The following is a 22,261-nucleotide window of genomic DNA, read 5'->3' on the forward strand; positions in this document are numbered from 1 at the left end:
AAGAATGAAGAAAAATTAACAGAGTCTCAGAGGAATATGGAACATTACTAAGTATACCAATATATATGTAGTGGGAGTAAAAGAAGAGGAGAAAAAGAAGTAGAAAAAATATTCAAAGACATAACAGCAGAAAACTTCCCAGATTTGATGAAAAACATTAAGCTACACATCCAAAGAGCTCAACAAACTCCAAGTAGACTAAATGTTAAGAAATCCACACCCAGACACATCATACTCAAAATGCTCAATGACAAAGCAAAGAGAAAATATTGAAAGCAGCAAGAGAAAACAACTTACATACAAGGGAAGCCCAACAAAATTAACTGCTGACTTCTCATCAGAAACAATTTTCTTTGATTTTTTCATCTTCCCTTCCCAAAAACTGAGGAAATATGAATAAAGTTCAGAATTGACATTAATAATAATGTATCATCACCGGTACATTCATTGTAATAAACATAAGTGTACTAATGAGGCTGGAAGGCTGTGAGATCATATATTCTAAGTGCTGAGAGAAAAAAAGAAAAAAAACCCATGTCACCCAAGAATCTTTTATCTAGCAAAATGATCCTTCAAAAATGGAAGCAAGCAATGAGCACATTCAGATCTTGATTTCTAATGCCATTCAAAACCAAAAGGAACCAGGAATCCTTAGAGAAACGTCTGGTTCTGGGACTGGGGCAGGAAATATCCAAGATGAGCCTGGAGCATCTTCTAGTGCCAGAAAGGAAGTGCTCGAAATATTAAAAAAAAAAAAAAAAAAAAAGACAACCCACAAATGGATATATCAAAGGGACACAAAAGTCAACTGAAAGAGCTCCCAAAGGCCAACCTGGAAAAATTTGAGCAACAATAATGTAACATTAGATTATAATCCAACATATACAATAAACATTCAGGAGTTAAAAATACCTGACCAGAAATCCTCAAAACTGTCAAGATCATCAACAACAAGGAAATTGTGAGAAACTGTCACAGCCAAGAAGAGCTTAAGAAGACATGAGATTAAATGTAATGTGATATCCTGGATGGAATCCTGGAACAGTTAGAGGACATTAGGCAAAATATAAGGAAATATGAATAAAGTATGGACTTCAGTTAATAATAACATATCAATATTGGTTCATTAATTGTACTACATGTATTGTACTAGTGTAAGACATTAAAATAGGGGAAACTTGGTATGGAGTACATGGGAATTCTTCGTACTATCTTCAAAATTTTCCTGTAAATCTAAAACTTCTAAAATAAAAATTTATTTTAAAAAAATGAAAGAGAGATAAAGACATTCCCAGGTGAACAAAAATCTAGAGAATTCACTGCTACAGACCCATCTTACAAGAAATACTAAATGAAGTTCTTCAGGCTGAAAACACGTGACACCAGACACCAGTAACTTGGAATCCACATTAAAAAAAATTAGCGCAAATAAAGGTAATTACATTGGTAATTATAAAAAATGGTATAACTGCATATTTCTTCTCTTAACTTATTTAAAAATTAAGTGCATAAAACAATACATATATAATTGCATTTTTGGACCTATTACATAAAAATGTATTATATTTGACAATAACAGTACAAAGGAGGCAGGTTGAAGCAAAGCCGTACTTGAGTAAGAAGGTAATACCAGATGGTAACTCATATCCACAGGAAGAAATGAAGAGAACAACAGATGGTAAATAAGAAGGTTCATATAACAAACTCTATGAACATACTTCATCTCCTTTCTTCTTTCAGCTTTTGGATCCCTTCCTCACACCATTTAAAAAATTAACTTAAAATGGATCATAAATCTAAATGTAAGAACTAAATCTACAAAACTCTTAAAAGAAAACATAGGAGCAAATCTTTATAATATTGGGTTAGGGAATGGTTTCTTAGAATTGACACCAAAAGCACAGTGCAAAAAAAAAACTAGATAAACTAGACTTCATTAAAATTAAAAACTTTTGTGCTGCAAACAATACTGTCAAGAAAGCAAACCCACAGAATAGCAGAAAATATTTGCAAATCATATATCTGATAAGAGATTTGAATCCAGAATATATAAAGAATTCTTACAACTCAATGACCAAAAGATAAATAACCCAATTAAAACCTGAGGAAAGGACTTGAGTAGACGTTTCCCAAAAAAGATAGACAAGTAGCCATAAGCACATGAAACTATGCTCAACATCATTAAGGAGATTCAAATAAAAACCACAAGAAAACAATTCATACCAACTAGGACGGTCATTTTATAGAATACAAAACTGAAAAAAACAGGTGTTGGCAAAAATGTACAGAAATTGGAATGCTCATACATTGTTGGTAGGAATGCAAAATGGTACAGACACTTTGAAAGCCAGTATGGCAGTTTCTCTAAATGTTAAACATAGAGTTACCGTATATAACCAACAGTTCCACTTTTAGGTATATGTCTAAGAAAAAAGAAAACACACATCCACACAAAAACTTGTACAAGAATGTATATATCAGCATTATTCATAAAAGCCAAAAAGTGAAAACCCAAATGTCCAACTACTGATGAATGTATAAACAAAATGTGGTCTATCCATACAATGGAATATTATTCAGCCATAAAAAGAAATGAAGCACTGACCTATGCTACAATATGAACCTTGAAAATATTATTCCAAGTTAAAGAAGTCAGTCATGAAAGACCACATATTGTATGATTCCTATCATGTGAAATGTACAGAATAGGCAAAGCCACAAGACAGAAAGTAAGTTAGTGGTCGCCTGGGGCTGGAGGGTGGGAGTGAGATGAGGTAGGGAATGGAGAAGGATTTTGAAATTGTAATCAGTGACTTTTCAGTTAAAATTTATTTCCTGTTTAAATTGCTCATTCTTTAAGTAAATTTCTTTTGTTTTGTTTTGTTTTGTTTTGTTTTGTGTGTTTGTGGCTGGCCAGTACAGGGATCTGAACTCTTGACCTTCCATAAATTTCCATAACTAACCTCTCACTCTATTTCTTCCTACCTGCCTTTTAAGATAATGCTTCTGGCACAGAAGTCATGAGTTGTTTGCCTAAGGTGTTTTGCAGGACTGCTGGGGCTAGCTCAACCTACCACAAACTGAGCTAAACTGGTTGAGACTGCAAACCTCTCTACAAAGCCTGCACAAATATCCGATGGGAGACCTTTTGATATTAAAGGGCTGAAAACTCCACCTCCAGATCATGCTAATGCTGCCAACTTTAACATGCAACCCATGATGAGGCATGCAGACAGCTTGTACCTGCATAGATCATTGAATAACTTCCTCAAACCCTTTAATCAATCATGATCCCCCACACCTTGCACCACCCCTAACCATTTTCTCGTAAATATCCCTTCTTTCCTTCTGTCAATAAGTTGGATTCGAGATTTATTTCCCCTGTCTTCTCACTTGGCTGCCTTGTGAATAAACCTTTTTTCTCTGCTGCAAAGACCAGTGTCAGTATTTGCTTGCTGTGTAACACATAATGGGTCCTGTTTGGTTACAAATTCTCATAGGTACAGAGTTTCTTTCAGAGATAATGAAAATGTTTTAAAACTATTGTGCTGATGGTTATATAACTCTGTGAATATACTATAAACAATTGAACTGTGCACTTCAAATGGGTAAATTATATGGTATGTGAATTATATCCCAATAAATCTGTTAAAAAAAAGTTAACAAGAAAATTAAAATACACTAAGCAGTGAATATGAGACTTTTGAAAACCAATTTTAAGTTTTACTTGTAATCTAATAACTATCAACCCAAGGGAAAAATAAATTATTACCACAGAAATTCTGCCTGGAGAAAGGGCATAGGCTTTTGTTTTAATGTTGTCACCTGCCACTCTGTACTTTTTTTTTTTTTTTTTGTGGAAGATGTTGGTTCTCCATCAAGGATATGATGTGGATGCCAGAATGAAACTGAGTCACATGTAGCAATCCTGTGGCTTTTGGCAATTTGTGGGCAGGTTTGGGGCTGCGCATAGTGATGGGGACACTTCAAGCTCATTCAAGACAATGATGCTAATAATTGTACTAACAGCTTTAGAGGTTGACAAAGCATCATTATACATGGTCCTATCACATCACCACAACAAGGGCTGTGACCTCTTTTTACAGATGTAGAAACAGTCCTGGCTAACTAAAGGGCTTGTTCAAGGCTAGAAACTGGCAGTACCAAACCTGATGCCAGGCCTTTGGACTACAAGTCCAGTGCTCTTTCTCCTCCACCCTCCCAAAGATGTCCTCTGTGAATCACATCCAATGAGCCTTTAAGTTATGGAAATCCAGCTATATGTGCTCAACAAAATAATGAGAGAGAGAAATCGCAATGTAGATACGTAGGGACCTCAGATGAGTCCATCCACCTCTTCACGCAGTGACCACAGGCCGTGGAGTGAGCCCAGGACAGAGGTCATAGGTCTGCGGTCCTTCAACCTGTGCTACAGCTGCTTATGCTGTTAGTTAGCATCCATTGTCCCAAGTGAGAGTTATGTGCATAAACAGCCCTCTCACTCTCTCCTTTAAATAAAACGTTATATTTTGGCAGGCATAATTTTTCTCATATGTTACATTACATTATTTGTTTGTATGGGGTTGTAGATGCAAAAGTTTTAATATTGTGCTTTATGGGTCACTTAAGGAATTTTTGAGTGTTATTTGGACTCTAGGAATTTTGTCTTAAGAGCTGACTCTAAGAGCCTAAGCCAGCAGTAAAATGCAACACTACTGAACTGTGAGTCTCCAGGTGCCACTTTCTGCTTTGATGGCCCAGAGCTATTTGGATTTTTATGGCCTAGGCTTTTCTAGATAAACAACCAGGGCAGCTTGGATCTTGGTGGACATTGTCTCAAGCCCGTGCAGACAGAAGGAAACAAATCTCAAATATGGCATGTTTTGTTCTCTCCTACCTCCTCTGCTTGTAGGGTTTCTCTTTCAATTTTTTCAAGTAGCTCATTTCTCACCAAGATCTCCTTGTCCAGATTGATGGACAGTTCCATTGCTCGGTGAAGCTTGCCCTGAAATATAACAACACAGCAAGTCTTGAGCTAAGATGACCTCTCAGGACTGCAGGAAAGGCAGACAGCTCTTTATTAAGCAGGACCATCCAGGAAGTTGGGCCTGCCCCTCTCACAGTTGTCCAGATTTTCAGAATCCTGGTGTCTGGGAACTGGCAAGAGAAGAGAGGACCTCAGGGTCTTGTCCTCAGCTGGATAGATAGAGTGGTCGGACACAGTGGAACCCAATTCCTGCCCCACTACTTACTAAGGGAAACTTTGGGCAACACCCAGAACCTCTCTAAATATGGTCTGGTCACCTTTGAGGGTTGTGGAGAAGCTTCAAGGAGATATCCTGGTGGAGAGCTGAGCACAATGCCTGGCACACAGGCAGCACTTAACCAATGGGGCCTCACACTGATGGAGAGGGAGGTGGGTGCTACTGCTATCCCACATAAAGGTGAGGGACCTGACCCTTAGGGATGTGAAGTAATTTTCCCAGGGTCACACAGACAAGGGGGCTTAGGGTTGATCCCAGGCAGTGTGACTCCATGCCCATAGGCTCCACCACTGTCCCCATAGCCTAATGGGGCTGAGCCTGCTGGTGTCAGATGATCCTGCAGGAGCTGCCTCACAGATTCCTACTGTACCATTTGCTGGTCACCAGCTCCCCCCAGGCCCCTGCTTCTTGGATTGGCCCCCTTTGGATCACCCTTTCCCAGCAGGAATAGTCAGCCAGAGGAGTTGGGATATACCCTGCTTGGCTGAGGAGTGGGCCAATGGAAGGAACCAGTGATTTCAGGAGGCTCACTCCACAAATCCTGAGAACCCACCCACCCTGCCCCAGGCACTGGGGGAAACAGCCTAGACACTGCCACCAGGAGGCCAGCTCACAGCCCAGATGGAGATGGGAGGCAGCCAAACAACTGCAAGAAGAAATGTAAAACTGAAACTGTGCCAAGTTGTAAGAATGCCAGGACGGTGTTTGGAGAAGCTTTTCTTGCAGAAGGAATGCTGGAAAGAGAGCTGAAAGGTTGAGTCAAGTATGTCCACGTAAAGAGAGAAGAGAACATTCCAACCTAAGGAAAGAGCCTAGGGGAGGGAGTCTAAGGAGCTGGGAGAGGGGGTGACAGAAGCACAGGGCCACAGTCAAAGTGTGAGTGGAGGTAGGAGGATGCGGGGCATTGCCACATGCCTGGGGGACCTCAGGATACCCCAGGGCCACTCCCCTCCCCTGTCCTCTTCTCTCCAGCTTCTTCAAGGCTCATTTCCCACTCCATGTCTGGCACGAAAATTGCTCTGCTGAGGAAAGCAGCAGTGAATAAGGGGCCAGACCGAGGGGCCGGCTGTGGGGCAGGGGAGGCAGGCCTAGTCCCATTCTCTTTCTGGCTGTCAGCAGGAGGTCGCTCTCACTCCCTCCCATGTGGCCCCTCTATCTTCAAGCCACAATGGCGAGCTCCTTGCCAAGCAGATCCCCTTCAACCTCCACACCTCTAAATTCCTCTTCCAGAGAAATGCTGTGCTTTTGAAGGGTTCATGTTCAGGTCTGGCTCTCCAGATTAATCTCCTCATCTTTAGGTCAACTGTGATATATAATATAGCCTAGTCACATAACAGAGCAGAACCTAATCATAGAACCCGTCATATTTACAGAATACGAATATGGCCAGGGATTATACAGGGTGTATATACCAGGGGGCAGTCTTGGTGACACCTTAGGATTCTACCTACCAGAAGGCACAAGATCACTAGTTTACAGTCAGTCAAAAGTGACTCATCACAGTTGTAGTCACATGCTTTTCTTCTACCAGACTCCACCAGGCAGGACTTAAGGGCATAAAGTCAGTGTAAAAGGTATCACCTTCACTCAGGCTCACTCATGCAACTCACAGAAGGGATGAGACTGTGTCTCTCTTGTGCAGTCTAAACGCTGTACCCTTACCATGTAGCCCTGTGCCTTGCATACTTTGGGTGTTGGTACTTTTGGTAACAGAGGAAAGCTATTATTTTAACAAGATCCAATTTGGGTGTTTGATATTTATATCAAAGTGGCCCCTCCTGTCACCCTCCCACCCCCACCAAATGTACACCTGAACTGCCAGCAGTTCACCTGACAATATTGGCTGAGCAACTGCTTTGGCCAGGCACTGTCCTTGGTGCTGGGGACACAGTACAGACTAGATGGAGCTCCATCCTGGTGGCAAAACACAAAAACTTGTCTCCGAGAGGTAAAGTATCTTGCCCAGATGAAGCATCTCCCCCGGTGAAGCCCTATTCAAACCCAGCTGGGATCTGACTCCGCAAAAGTTATTCAGCCTTGGTTTCCCCCAGGAAACCTGAGAATTGAGACAGGCAAGAAGCGAGCTGGCTTCTCCCTCAATCTCCCACTTGAGTCCACCATAGGACTCCCAGGGGGTGTCTCCTCCCCAGCTCCACCTGCTTATCATCACATGTAATAGGCAGGTCTAGAGGCACGATGGCCACTGGGACTTACACTGGAATGGCTCCCATTCTGCCCAATGTGGCCTGTGTCACTGCTGCTCAGGTACTGCAAGCAATCTGTGCTATGTGTTTAGACCCATCCTAAAGAGCATGGGCCCTGCAACTGTAGCTGCATTTTTATAAACCAGTAGTTCCACTTCCAAAACACCTGGCTTTTCCCCACAGGACCAGGCAGGCCCTTTGCTACCTAACTGATTCTGTAGGATAAGATCAAGGTCCAATGTGATCTAACCATACACTGGCCAACTACCCAGGCAACCAGGGCTTGGCTTCATCTTAAAATAACAGTGATCATATAAACTAAATACTGATGAGATAAGCTAAAAGTGGATAGTTTGTTGGATGTTTGTGATACGTGAATTTCAGAACACCAGCACAATATTTTCTACATGCTTTATGCCAGGGTAGGCAGTTGGGAGGAACACATGCTGTTAGGCGGGACACACACTGGACTAGAAGTCCCAGCTCTTTCACTAACTTGTGCTTGAATCTGGCAAACACTCTGCATCTTCGAGCCTCAGTTTTTTCTTTTGTAAAAGAAAAATTTTGGACAAACATAAATCTAGTCCAAACACACTCAAATTAACATTTTTAAACAACATTCTGTGGGTCAAACGAAGTCCACCTGTGAGTGACTTAAGTCCATAGCCACCATTGCCACCGGGGCTCTACACCAGGGTTGGCAAACTTTCTCTGTAAAGAACCAGATCCTAAGTATTTTAGGCTTTCTAGGCCCAGAGGCAAAATTGTGGATATTATATAGTTACGTATATTAACAAGAGAAAAAAAAATCCCTACAAATGATTTATTGATTAAATTCAAAATATAATAATTGAGTACATTATTTTAGAATACAGGTCTACTAATGAGAAGAATGAAATTTCTGGGTGAGAAACCAATTTTGCTTAATTCCAAAGTTAGTATTCTCTAACATCAAATCAGTTGCGAACATTCTTCTATAAAAACCATTCTCAGTTTACAGGCCAGGGAGCAGGATACACTGCATTAGATGGTCACTAGCAGGGTGACCAGATGACCTGGTCTGCTGGTGCCAGGCTTTGTTCAGGTCTGTGATCTCTGCTTAATTATTAATAATGCTTCTTTTCTCTCCCAAAAGGGTTCTGTTTGGAGGATAAATTATTTAGTAGCTTTCTGATTTAGAGCCAAGTCTGTTTTCCTTTGCAGGGTTTTAAGAAGGGAAGTGCTTATTATATGCCTAAATTAAACAGGGCCCTAAACATGATTAGTTCTCAAAATTCACCTCACATAAAAATTACCTAGGGAGTTAAAAATAACAACAAAAAACAAGCTGCATGGCCCTCACTTCCTAACTCAATTAGTCAGGGAGGGACTGGGGCATGGTATATTTTTTAAAAAAGAAAAAGCTTCCTAAGTGGTTCTCATGTGCAGCCATGGATGTGGGAGAATTCAGGGAATTTTAGGAGATGTGGCTTTGTTGAGTCAAGAGATATCAGTGATCAGTGGGACAGTGTAGGTCACCTACAGGCTGTGTGAAACAGCAGTGTGCACAGGAACTTCCCTGTGGCTGGGAAGATGCGTTGGGGGACCTGGCATCGGGGTTGGCCTTACTTTGTATGTGTTGAGGACCTGCAGGGTGTTTCCTGATGCCAGCTTTAGCTGGATCAGTTCTTGATTCCTTGCTTCAATTGTCTCTAAAAACTGAGCGTTCTCAATCTTCAGCTGCTGAAAGTCAACTTCATGGAGGGCCTCGCCCAATTCTTCCTTCTACAGCTCAGAAAGAAGAAAGAAAAGATGGGATATTCAGTTGTGACTTCTCAGAGTATGGCTCATACCTTGTAACTTGGTGAGACATTGGAGGTCAGTCATCATTCGGTCATTCAACATCATGTACTGGACATCTGCTTGGTACCAGGCATGGTACTGGGCACTGGGACAGAGATCTGAGTAAACACAATGCTCCCTGGCCTTGACGAGCACATACGGGTTCACAGACAGGCTGCAGGTATCAACTCAACAGTGTGGGGCAGTGGGATGGGCAGGGGTGGATGAAAGGCTAGGTCAGGAAAGGCTTCTCTCATGTGCTGTGCCTAAACAGGGTGTGGAGAAGAGCAGGAATCAAGCCATCTGAAAGTTGTTTTAACCTGGAAAACCCAGGAAAAGCAGCCCGTAAATTCCACTCCTTTGACCATATGACATTTCTGCACTGTGGGCGTACTAGCATATTGGGTTCCTTCTCTGACCTGGCTCCACCTCACCTGTCCCGCCAGGTCTGGGCCATCTAACGTGTGGTAGGCAATAGCCCCACTCCCATGCTCCACTCATGCTGTACTACTTCCTGGGATGCATCTTCTTCCCCTTCCCCCAAACGAACACAACAATTTCCTTATGCCCAAATATGACCCATCCTCCAGCTCCAAAGCACCCAACTTGTTTTCCACACCTGAGGGTAATCTGTCTCTCCTCTGAGCCTCTGGAAGCTTAGCTCCATGGTCCTTGTTACTGTTGCCTCTGTATAGCAGTTACGCCTCCTTGCCTTTTCTCACCAACACCACTCCCCACTAGAGTGTGAGCTTGCCCATGTCTGTGTCATCTCTGTGCAGCAACAGCATTTATGTTCATCCATCTATTCCCTGTCTCAAGCTTAAAGCCCCTCTTTGAGGTCCCTGAGATTGCATGAACCCCCAAGTACCAAGAACTTACAAACTGCAGGTAGCTCCATTGAGGCAATATTCTTTCTTACACTGAACTCAGATCTCCTTCCCTGATACCTGCATCCCTGGCCCTAGCTCTGCCCTCCAGGCCCTCCCAAATGGTGTGTTCTGTTTTCCTGGAGCAGCCCTGAGCACTCTATGTGAACTCTAATTCATCGATTCATTCAAGTGTGGGGCTCACACTGGGACACAACACTCCAGGTCGGGGCTACTCAGAACCGAGTGGAGCAAGGCCACCCCTTTCTTGGTCTGTGTCTCTATCAGTGCAGCCTAGGCCACAGCATTGCCATCAGCTGAGCTGACATTGTCAGGTACTCTATAGCTAAGCTATCCTGTACCTGTGCAGATATTTTGGGGAAATATCTGCAAAGTGGAGGATCTTCCATTTGTCCTTAGTCACTTCATGTTGTTAAAGCTGTCCCAGTTGAGGTCTTTCTGGATTCCAGGTCGATCAAGCAATAGTCCCCCAACATGTTAATTCTCCTGTCCAATTTTGTGTTATTGTCTGTGGCCACCTCTGATGCACATGCCATCAGTGCTCATATTCAAGTTAATAATAAAAATATTGAGTCAAGAAAGGATATAGCCACAAAGCACATTCTAGAGGCCCTGACCCAAGTCTGCCTTACTGCCTTTAATCAGGAGCGGCAGTGTCAGCTGTTCAAAGACTCACCAAAGCACAGCTTAGCTGTGCCACCCAGGCCACATTCCCTGAGAAGGTCAACAAGTATGTCATGAAGGTCTTTTAAATTCTACCCAACCCTGTCTGTAAAAAACCCCTGATATGCCTGTACAGTAACTATATCAGTTTCCTGTTGCTACTGTAAAAAATCACCACAAACCTAGCATCTTAAAATAATGCAAATTTATTATCTTATAGTTCTGGAGAGTAGATGTCTGAAATGGGATTTGGAGATAAAATCAGGATTCCTTCTGGAGGCTCTAAGGGAGAGTCTGTTTCCTTACCATTTCCAGCTTCTGGAGGCAACCTGCATTCCTTGGTGCACGGCCCCTTCCTCTATCATAACAGCTCATCACTCTGATCTCCGCTTCCATTATTGTATCTTTTCTCACCCTCACGCCTCCCTCTGATAAAGAAGACTACATTGGGCCCACCCAGGTAATCTAAGATCAACTCCCTATCTCAAGATCCTTAAATTAATCACATCTGCAATATCCTTTAGCCATGTAAGTTACGATATTCACAGACTCCAGGGATTAGGACATGGACATCTTGCAGGGGGTGCAGGGACATTATTCAGCCCATCTCAGTAACCTTAAAGAAGAAAGAACCACCTACCTGCCTCAATTGTGAAAGTATTTTTTTCTTCTGAACTTTGAGAGAAACATTTTTCAAACGTAATTTATCCTTCATATTATCCTAAAAAATAAAAGCATATTTTAATCCATTTATCTTCTCTTTCCCTGTTGGTTTGAAAGTTGGTAGGTCTGGGGCTGCAAAGCAGACCTTGAGCCCTAACATGCAGTCATTTATTTCAGGTCTTTTTACTTCTGTCCAAGCAGGTATTGCTATGGCATTTCACTCATGACTAAGAAACAGAGGAAACTGGGTTTGCTCCATGAAAATTTTATATTGCTTTGAAATTCAAGATTATTTTGTATGGTGCTATTGTAGGAGCCTTTCCTGACAAAATGATGTTATAATTCTTTGGTCTTTTATTCTTGTGGTAGTTCGCATAATTTTTATTATTCTTAACATGTTAGGATTAGTAACCCCACCTGTCTCCAGTATCCAAAGCTTGACATGCTATAAAATCTTTGGAAATCTTCTCCAAATTCTCCTTCCTTTCTCATGCCAGCCCAAGGTGTTATCTCTCTGTAATAAGGGAACTCAAAGAGCTTGAGATTTACTTGGCCCACTCCACACAGTCACCTGACTAGACAGGCTGAACCAACCCAGCCTCACACCTTTCTCAAGAAAAGACATCAAATCTTGAAACAAATAACAACAAAAAAGAGGAAGTTAATCTGAGATACTATTAATATGCACCCTGCCTGATTGATGTTAGCCTTGGTAAATGTGCATTTTAAAACACACTTATATACATACACTTCTGGGAATGCAAAAAATCTGCATATGTGTGCAACATTTATGGTGGATGAGATGGAGTTAGGCTGCCTCACATGGATAATTTCTGAGTCATTGCTGTATGAATCTATTCTCCCTTTCAAGCTCTAATGGCATGCCAACTCACCCTCCGGCGGTTCATGTCCTCGATGTACTTCATCACTTTCTGAGTGGCCAAAATACTCCCTTTCTTCTTGGATATGGTTTTTAGAATATCTTTTTCAAACTCGTACACTGCTCTCTGAACTTCAGTCCATCGTATTTCTGCTTCCTCAATAATAGCCTGGGTGAGTCAGCACAAAGAAAAGAGTTTCCAAAAATCCTCAAGGATATACCCTTTAAGGAAATCTATGAATAAAGGCCTCTTTGTGTCCCAATATATAACATTTCTTTTTAGTCTTAGAAAGATATCCTTAGGATATAAACTTGACTATTTAAATGTTATTGTTATTAAAAAGTACTCCTACCAGAAGGCAGGAGCATAGCCAGGGTCCTAGACAGAAGCCTTGGGCAGACTCCACCACTGGAAGAAGGTAAGAGCATGCCCAGGGTCCTAGGCAGGAGCAGTGTGCAACTTCCACCACCCAGTAGAAGGTAGGAGCATGTCCAGGTCCTGGGAAGGAGCTATGGGTAGCACACCCTGCCCAGTCGAAGGCAGGAGGATGCTGAAAACACCACTTTTGTGAAGGTGGTCCCCCACAGCCATGGCAAGGACAGCTCACCACCACAGTAAGAACTGCAGCCACAGTGCAGGCAGCCCACCACCCACTTGACTGCATTGACACAAGGAGAGTCACCAGCAGAGACTAGAAAAAGGAGAGGAAGTCTCTCTCCTCAAAGCCAACTCCAGAGTAATAAAAGAGGCAACTACTCTACCAGATGACCAGACATCAATGTAGAGATACTAGAAATATGAAAAATCATGAAAATATGACACCAAAAAGGAATACAGTAATTTTTAAGTACCAGACCCAATAGAACAAGAAACACATGAAATGACTGAAAATGAATTCTGAGCAACAAACTTAATGAAACTCAATGAGATATGACAAGAGTCAGTTAGAAAACATAATGAAAGGAGTTCCGGTCAAGATGGTGGAAGAGATGGTCCCCAGCATCACTCTCTCCCACAAATCAACCAAATTTATAATTATAAAAATGTAACATAAGCCAAGCTGGGGCCACTGGAGCTCAGGGGAAGAGGAGGAGAGACCTATGGAGTTCATCAAGGAGGGAGAAACCACGATGAGAGAAAGAAAAAACTGCTCTGGGCATTTTGGGCCACAGCTGCTTTAAGGCTGGAGCTTCTGAGCGCATGGAGCAGGAGCCAGCAGAATCCGCAGCTGTGCCCTTTAGATGGAGTTACTTGGAGGCAGCAGGAGAGAAGAGGGCCTTGGCTGCCCCCAGAACAGCAAGGAGCCAGAACAACTGAAAAAAGGGAGCCATTCAGAGGCTGGTGAGTCATTGCAAGGGACCAGCACAGGGCCCATCCCATGAAAAGTGTTTGGAGCACAGGTGGTGGGCAAGATGGGAACACCAGGAGAACACTGGGACACAGCAAGGACAGCCAACCTGCCCCCCAATCAGCGCAGGACCACTCAGAGGAGAATGGTCAGGAATGCAGAATTGCATTGGGTACAGTTTGAAGAAAAAACTCAGGCCCAGATGAGAGATTTTACCAAACACAGATCCACCAGGTCTCTGGAGAGCCGGAAGTACCTATAAGGTCAACCATTAAACCCTGAGCTGCACAAAAAGTCTTCCCTAGGGAAACAGCAGCAAAGCAGCAATTTAAACAACCACACAGTTTAAGTACTGGTTCCCACAGGAAGTTCCCTTGTGTTAGAAGCAACAGACAAAAAATTAATTCTGGCCCAGGCACACCAGCAGCACCTTGGGGCCTGCCTGGGAACTGGAGGCTTGGATCCGGGGACTGGACCCCACTCCCACTTCCAAGCAAACTGCGCCAGTGCCTTGGGGCAAGCCCAGGGACCTGAGGCATGGAGAAGGGGACTGGACCCCCCTCCCACAACCAGGCACACCAAGCCAGCACCTTGGGTCCTGCCCAGTGACCCGAGGCATGGATCTGGGGACTGGACCCTTCTCCCACAACCAGGCATACCATGCCAGTACCTTGGGGCCTGCCCAGGTACCTAAGGCAAGGAGAAGGGGAATGGACCTCTCTCCCACAACCAGGCACATGATGCCAGTGCTTCAGGGCCTGCCCGGGGACCTGATGCATGGATAAGGGGACCAGACATCTCTACCATAATTAGGCACACCATGCCAGCACCTCAGGGCCTGTGTGGGGACCCAAGGCATGGAGAAGAGAACCAGACCTCTCTCCCACAACCAGGCACACCAAGCCAGTGCCTCGGGGCCTGCCCAAGGACCCAGGGCATGGAGAAGGGGACCGGACCTCTCTCCCACAACCAGGCACAACATGCCAGCACCTTGGAGCCCACCCAGGGACCTGGGGTATGGAGAAGGGGACCAGATCTCTCTCCCATAGCCAGGCACACCAAGCCAGCACCTTGGGTCCCTCCCAGTGACCTGAGGCATGGAGCCAGGAACCAGACCCTCCTCCCACAACCAGGCACACCATGCCAGTGCCTCAGAGCCCACCCAGGGCATGGAGAAGGGGACCAGAACTCTCTCTCACAACCAGGCACACCACACCAGTGCCTCAGGCCTTGCTCGGGGACCTGAGGCATGAAGAAGGGGTCCGAACCTCTTTCCCACAACCAGGCACACCATGCCAGTGCCTCTGGGCCCACCTGGGGACCCAAGGCATGAAGAAGGGGACCAGATCCCCCTCCCACAACCAGGCACTCCAAGCCAGTGCCTTGGGTCCCACCCAGTGACCTGAGGCATGGAGCCAGGAACCGGAACCTCTTCCCACAACAAGGCACACCAAGCCAGTGCCTCAGGTCCCACCCAGTACCCTGAGGTATGGAGTTGGGGACCAGACCCTCCTCCCACACCAGGCACAAAACGCCAGCACCTTGGGGCCCACCTGGGTACCCAAGGCATGGAGAAGGGGACCGGACCCTCCTCCCACAACCAAGGCACATGGCGCCAGTGCCTTGGGGCCCACCAAGATACCCGGGGCATGGAGAAGGGGACCAGACTGCCCTCCCTCAACCAGGCACACTGTGCCAACACCTCAGGGCCCAACCAAGGACCTGGGCATGGTGAAGGGAACCAGACCCCTCTCCCACAACCAGGCACACCAAGCCAGCTCCTTGGGTTTCACCCAGTGACCCAAGGCATGAAGAAAGGGACCATCCACCCCTCCCACAACGAGGCACATGGAGCCAGCACCTTGGGGTCTGCCCAGGGACCAGAGGCATGGAGAAGGGGGCCAAACACACCCCACAACCAGGCATACCGCTAGTGCCAAGGAGCATACCGCTAGTGCCAAGGAGCATACCAGAAACAGCACCTCCACGTGGGTGGCCCACCACAGCCACCACAATAACCATGGCTGCTGCAAAAGTGGCTAAACACCACAACCACCATGCAGATAGTCCACCAACCACTGGAGTGCATTCACACAAGAAGAGTCACCAGCAGAGACAAAGAAAAGAAGAGGATGTCTCTTTCCACAAAACCCATTTCAGAGTGACAGAAGAAGCACCTACTCTGTGATAATGTTAGGGGACCTGATCACATCTCTCAGCATTGGATAGATCATCTAGGCAACAAATTAAGAGTAGCCATTATTCTTTCAAAAGGAGAGAAGAAATCTAGGGCAATTAGAGGAGGGAGGAGGAGGGGAGAAATTGGACAAGGGGCATAAAGAATAATTACGATTTGTAACAATATATATGCTAGTAATATTGATTTAATCAACATATCTCAATGTTCAACCCCCAAAATATGTATAATCGATTTTGATTCAATAAAATAAATAAATAAAAAAAAAAAGAAAACATAATGAAAAAAAATCCAGGATATGAAGGAGGAAATAAAAAGAATGTAGCAGAACTCATGGAACTGAAGGATTCATTCAGCAAAATAAAAAACACAACCAAGAGCTTAAGCAACAGGCTAGAGCAAGCAGAAGAAAGAGTTTCTGATCTTAAAAACAGTCTTTTTGAAATAACCCAGGAGGATGAAAAGAAAAAAGAATATAAAAAGATGAAGAAAATCTAACAAAGCTGGCATACAATCTTAAACACACAAACATTTGAATCATGGGTCTTCCAGATGGGGAAGAGAAAGGAAAGGCATTGAAAACCTATTCAACAAAAGAATAGTGGAAAATTTCCCAGGTATAGGGAGAGACATGGACCTTCAGATTCAGGAGGCTCAAAGATCCCCAAACAGATTCAATCCAAAAAGATCCTCTCCGAGACACATTATAGTAAAAATGGCAAAGCTCAAAGACAGAGAATACTAAAAGCAGGAAGAGGAAAGTGTCAAGTCACCTATAATGGAGCACCTATCAGAATAACAGCAAACTTTTCAATAGAAACTCTACAGGCCAGAAGAAAACTGGATGATATATTTGAAATACTAAAAGAAAAACCCCACCAGCCTAGAATACTATACCAAGCAAGGCTATCCTTCAGAAATGAGGGAGAAATAGTGCATTTTCCCGGACAAACTGGGTGGGAGGAGTTCATCACCACACAACCAGCTGTGCAAGAAATTCTAAAGGAAGTCCTGCATCTGAAATCCAAAAAATGATCATCATTATCACAAATACACAAGAAAGAACAAAACCCACTTGTAAAACAAAAATGCAAACAAGAAAGCAAACAGAACTAAATCCTACGACCTCAAAAACCAACACACACTGAAGATGAGTAATTAAAGGGGAAGAAAGGGACAAAAGATATTTAAAACATCTAAAGAAAAAGCAGTAAAATGCCAGGAGTAAGACAATACCATCAATAACAACCCTAAATGTAAATGGATTAAGCCTCTCATTCAAAAGACAGACCAAATAATTGGATTAAAAAGCTACACAAACTATATGCTGTCTTCGAGAGACTTAACTCACCTGTAAAGACACACACAGACTAAAAGGGATGGAAACAGATATACCATGCAAACGGAAACTAAAAATGAGCAGGAGTAGTTATTCTTATATTGGATAAAACAGACTAAACCAAAATCATAAAAAGAGACAAAAAGGCCACTACATAATGATAAAGGGATCTATCCCACAAGAAGACATAATGATCACAAATATAATATGCACCCAACATCAGAGCACCCAGATATATAAAGCAAACACTATTAGGCCTAAATAAAGAGATAGACCCCAATATGCATAGTAGGGGACCTGAACACCCCTCCTCAACACTAGACAGACTATCTGGGCAACAAATCAACTGAGAAACACAGGATTTAAACTACACTTTAGACCAACTGGACCTGGCAGATATCTATGGAACATTTCATCCAACAGCTAAAGAATATACATTCTTCTCATCAGCGCATGAAACATTCTCCAGGATAGACCACACGTTAGTTCACAAATCAAGTTCTCAACAAATTTTAAAAAATTGAAATCATTTCAAGTATCTTTTCAAGCCACAATGGATTAAAACTAGCAATCAATAACAAGGTGAAACTCTAGAAATTATACAAATACATGGAAACTAAACAACATACTCTGGAAAAACCTATCGGCCCAAGAAGAAATTAAACAGGAAATCAAGAAATGTTTTGAAACTAATGAAAATAAAGACACATCATACACAAACCTGTGGGATACTGCAAAAGCAGTACTAAGAGGGAAGTTTATTGCAAAAAACACTTACATCAAAAGAATAGAAAGATTTCAAATAAACAACCTAATGCTAGACCTCAAAGAACTAGAAAAACAAGAACAATCCAATCCCCAAATTAGTAGACAGAAATAAATAATTAACACTGGAGCAGAACTAAATGAAAGAGAAATCCAAAAAATGATACAAAAGATTAATGAAATAAAAAGTTGGGTTTTTTGAGAATATAAATAAAATAGAAAGTCATTAGCTAGGCTAACTAAAAAAAGAAGAGAGAAGACCCAAATAACAAAAATCAGAAATGAAAAAGGAGACATTACAACAAATACCACAGAAATACAAAAAATCATTAAAAACTATTATAAACAACTACATGCCAACAAATTTGAAAACCTGGGGGAAATGGATATATTTTTGGACACATACAAACTATCAAGACTGAACCAAGAAGAAATAGAAAATTTGAACAGACCAATAATAAGCAATAAGATTGAAGTAGTAATCAGCAGTCTCCCAGCAAAGAAAAGCCCAGGACTGGTGGCTTTACTGCTGAATTCTACCAAACCTTTAAAGAGGAATTAATACCAATTCTCTTCAAACTATTCCAAAAAATTGAAACAGAGGCCATCTCCCAAACTCATTCTATGAGTCAGCATCACCCTGACAGTAAAACCAGACAAAGATACAACAAAAAAAGAGAAAACTATAGGCCAATATATCTGATGAACATAGATGCAAGAATCCTCAACAGAATATTAGCAATCAGAGTACAGCAATACATAAAAAAAATTATACACCATGATCAAGTGGGATTCATCCCAGGGATGCAAGGATGGTTTAACATATGCAAGTCAATAACTGTGATACACCACATCAACAAAATCAAGGACAAAAACCATATGATTATCTCAATAGATACAGAAAAAGCATTTGACAAAATTCAATATCTCTTCATGATAAAGACTCTCAGCACATTAGGTATAGAAAGTATCTCAACACAATAAAAGCCATATAAGACAAACCCACTGCCAATATCATCCTAAGAACAGAAACAAAACAAGGATACCCACGCTCACCACTCATAGTCAACATAGTATTGGAAGTATTAGCCAGAGCAATCAGGCAAGAGAAATAAATAAAAGGGATCCAGATTGGAAAAAACAAAGTCAAACTGTCCCTGTTTGCAGATGACATGATTCTATATGTAGAAAAACCTAAAGACTCTACCAAAAATCTCTTAGCACTGATAAATGATTTCAGTAAAGTCATAGGATACAAAATCAACATGCAAAAATCAGTAGCATTTTAATACTCCAATAATGAACTAGCAGAAAAAGAAATCAAGAAAGCAAGGCCACTTACAATAGTCCTCACAAAAATAAAATACCTAGGAATTAATATAACAAAGGAGGTGAAAGATCTCTACAATGAAAACTACAAATCACTACTGAAAGAAATTAAAGAGGACACAAAAAGATGGAAAGACATTCCATGCTCTTGGATTGGAAGAATTAACATTGTGAAAAGGTCCATACTACCCAAAGCAATCTATAGATTCAGTGCAATCCCCACCAAAATACCAGTGACACTCTTCACAGAAATAGAAAAAACAATCCTAACATTTATATAGTACAACAAAAGACCCTGAATTGTGAAAACAATCCTGAGCAAAATAAATAAATAAATAAATAAATAAAGCCAGAGGCATTACACTATCTGACTTCGAATGATACTACAAAGCTATGCTAACCAAAACAGCATGGTACTGGAATAAAAACAGACACTTGGACCAATGGAACAGAATAGAGAACCCAGAAATCAACCCACATACTTACAGCCAATTGATATTTGACAAGAGCAACAGGATCATACATTGGGGAAAGGACCAGCCCTTCAATAAGTGGTGCTGGGAAAACTGGACATCCATATGTTGAAGAATGAAAGTAGACCTATACCTCTTGCCAAATACCAAAATCAACTAAATTGGATTAAAGACTTATATATAAGACCTGAAACTATAAAACTACTAAAAGAAAACATAGAGGAAACACTTTAGGAAGTAGAACTGGGCAAAGACTTTATTCATATGACCCCCAAAACACAGGCAACAAATGAAAAAATAAGCAAATGGGATTATATCAAACTAAAAAGCTTCTCTACAGCAAAAGAAACAGTTAAAGGGAAAAGACAACCTACAGAATAGCAGAAAATATTCACACACTATGCACCTGACAAGGGACTAATAACCAGAATATACAAATAACTCAAATAACTTAACAGTAAAAAAACAAGTAACCCAGTTAAAAAGTGGGCAAATGAGCTGAATAGGCATTTCTCAAAGGAAGATATACAAATGGCCAACACACATGAAACAATGCTCAACATCACTAAGCCTCAGGGAAATGCAAATCAAAACCACATTGAGATATTTCCTCATGCCAGTTAGACTGTCCATAATCAAAAAGACAGAAAATAACAAATGCTGGTGAGGATGTGGAGGAAGGGAAACCCTCCTACACTGTTGGTGGGACTGTAAATTAGTGCAGCCATGATGGAAAACAGTATGGAGTTTCCTCAAACAACTACAGATAGAACTGCCATTTGATCCTGCAATCCTGCTGCTGGGTATATACCCAAAGGAATGGAAATCATCATATTGAAGGAATACCTGCACTCCCATGTTTATCACAGCTCTATTTACAATAGCTAAGAGTTGGAACCAACCTAAATGTCCATCAATGGATGACTGGATAAGGAAAATGTGGTATAAATACACAATGGAATACCATTCACAGCAACATGGATGAACGTAGAGAAAATTACATTAAGTGAAATAAGCCAGGTACAGAAAGAGAAATACCACATGTCCTGACTCATAAGTGGAAGAGGGAGGGAGGGAGGGAGGGAGGGAGGGATGAAGGAAGGAAGGACAATCACAATAATTCCTTGAACTTTCAAAAGGAGAGAACAGAACTGAGGCCATCAGAGGTGGGAAGGTGGGAGGCCAATGGGGGGTTAAGGAGAAATTGGTAAAGGGCCACAAAAAATGTTTACATTGTGTAATGATTAAATAAATAAACAAATAAATAAACAAATAAACAAAATTCTGAACTAGGGGAAAAAATAAAAGGCCAAAAGGTATTTGAACATCAATTTATATTTTTATTTTTTATAGGAATAAAAGTAAAATGTAAATGAATGTTGAAATAAATAAATAAATAAATAAATAAAGCCTTCCTCAAAAAATAATATCTATAAAAAGGGAACAAACAAACAAAAGAAGGTCTCAGATATCTCTATAAATATGTATTCACATATTTGAAATATCGTTTATCCATTGAAATTATATAAAAAATATCTGGTAGGATAAACCCCAAACATTAAACACAGTTACATCTAGTGAGATGGATTACTGGGGAGATGAAGCACTCTTATTATATACTACTGTAAGTTGAAAAATGATGTTATAAATGAATGTATGTATTGACACAGGAAGATATTGTTAAGTGAAAAATATAGTTTGTAAAATAATATGATACCTTTTATTTAAGAAATTTGCATATGCATAGAACATTATCTAATCTCTAGAAGGAGATGAATCCAAGGTTCAATGGTAATTATCTCCAGGTGGTAATATTGTCAATGTTTTCAAATGTTCTTTTAGTTTTTACAGCTGTCTTAGTCCATTTCCTGTTGCTATAATTCAATGCCACAGACTGGGTAGTATAAAGAATAAAGTTTTATTTAGCTCATGGCTCTGGAGGCTGGGAAGTCTAGGGGCATGGTGCCAGCATATGGTGAGGGCCTTTTTGCTGCATCATAACAGGGCAGAGGGTATCACATGATGAGACAGAGCAAGTGGGCTAGCTCAGGTCTCCCTTCCTATCCTAATAAAGCCACTAATCCCATCATGGGGGCCACACTCTGATGACTTTACCTAATCCTAATTACCTTCCAAAGGCCCAACTTCTAATCAACATATGAGTTTGGGGATTAGGTTTCCAACACATGAAATTTGGGGGGCACATTCAAACCACAGCAAGAGTAAAAATACTTAACTGTATTTTTCAGTGTTCTACAACAAATATAGATTGCCTTCAAATAAGAACACACTGAGACACACACACAATATTAAGGTATAAAATGAGAAGGCATCTGTACCCACACAGCAAATCATCCTAGTTCAGGCTTTTTCCCTAGGCACCAAAAAGCAAAAGCATCTTCACTGGCCAGACTCAGGCTCCAGCCC

The 22,261-nt window shown here is 41.8% G+C and overlaps 1 protein-coding gene across 2 annotated transcripts in view; it reads right to left on the bottom strand.

The window, feature by feature from the left end:
- Positions 1–22,261, bottom strand: part of CFAP263 (cilia and flagella associated protein 263) — a 36,529-nt gene that overhangs the window by 9,895 nt on the left and 4,373 nt on the right. For both annotated transcript variants that reach the window (XM_063111071.1, XM_063111072.1), the window contains exons 4-7: positions 12,396–12,551; positions 11,480–11,560; positions 9,077–9,232; positions 4,898–5,005 (exon numbers count right to left, since the gene is read on the bottom strand). In XM_063111071.1, the coding sequence (XP_062967141.1) occupies positions 4,898–5,005; positions 9,077–9,232; positions 11,480–11,560; positions 12,396–12,551 (501 nt within the window). The remainder of the gene's footprint in view (positions 1–4,897; positions 5,006–9,076; positions 9,233–11,479; positions 11,561–12,395; positions 12,552–22,261) is intronic.

The sequence above is a fragment of the Cynocephalus volans genome, chromosome 10 (assembly GCF_027409185.1).
Source record: "Cynocephalus volans isolate mCynVol1 chromosome 10, mCynVol1.pri, whole genome shotgun sequence".
NCBI lineage: Eukaryota > Metazoa > Chordata > Mammalia > Dermoptera > Cynocephalidae > Cynocephalus > Cynocephalus volans.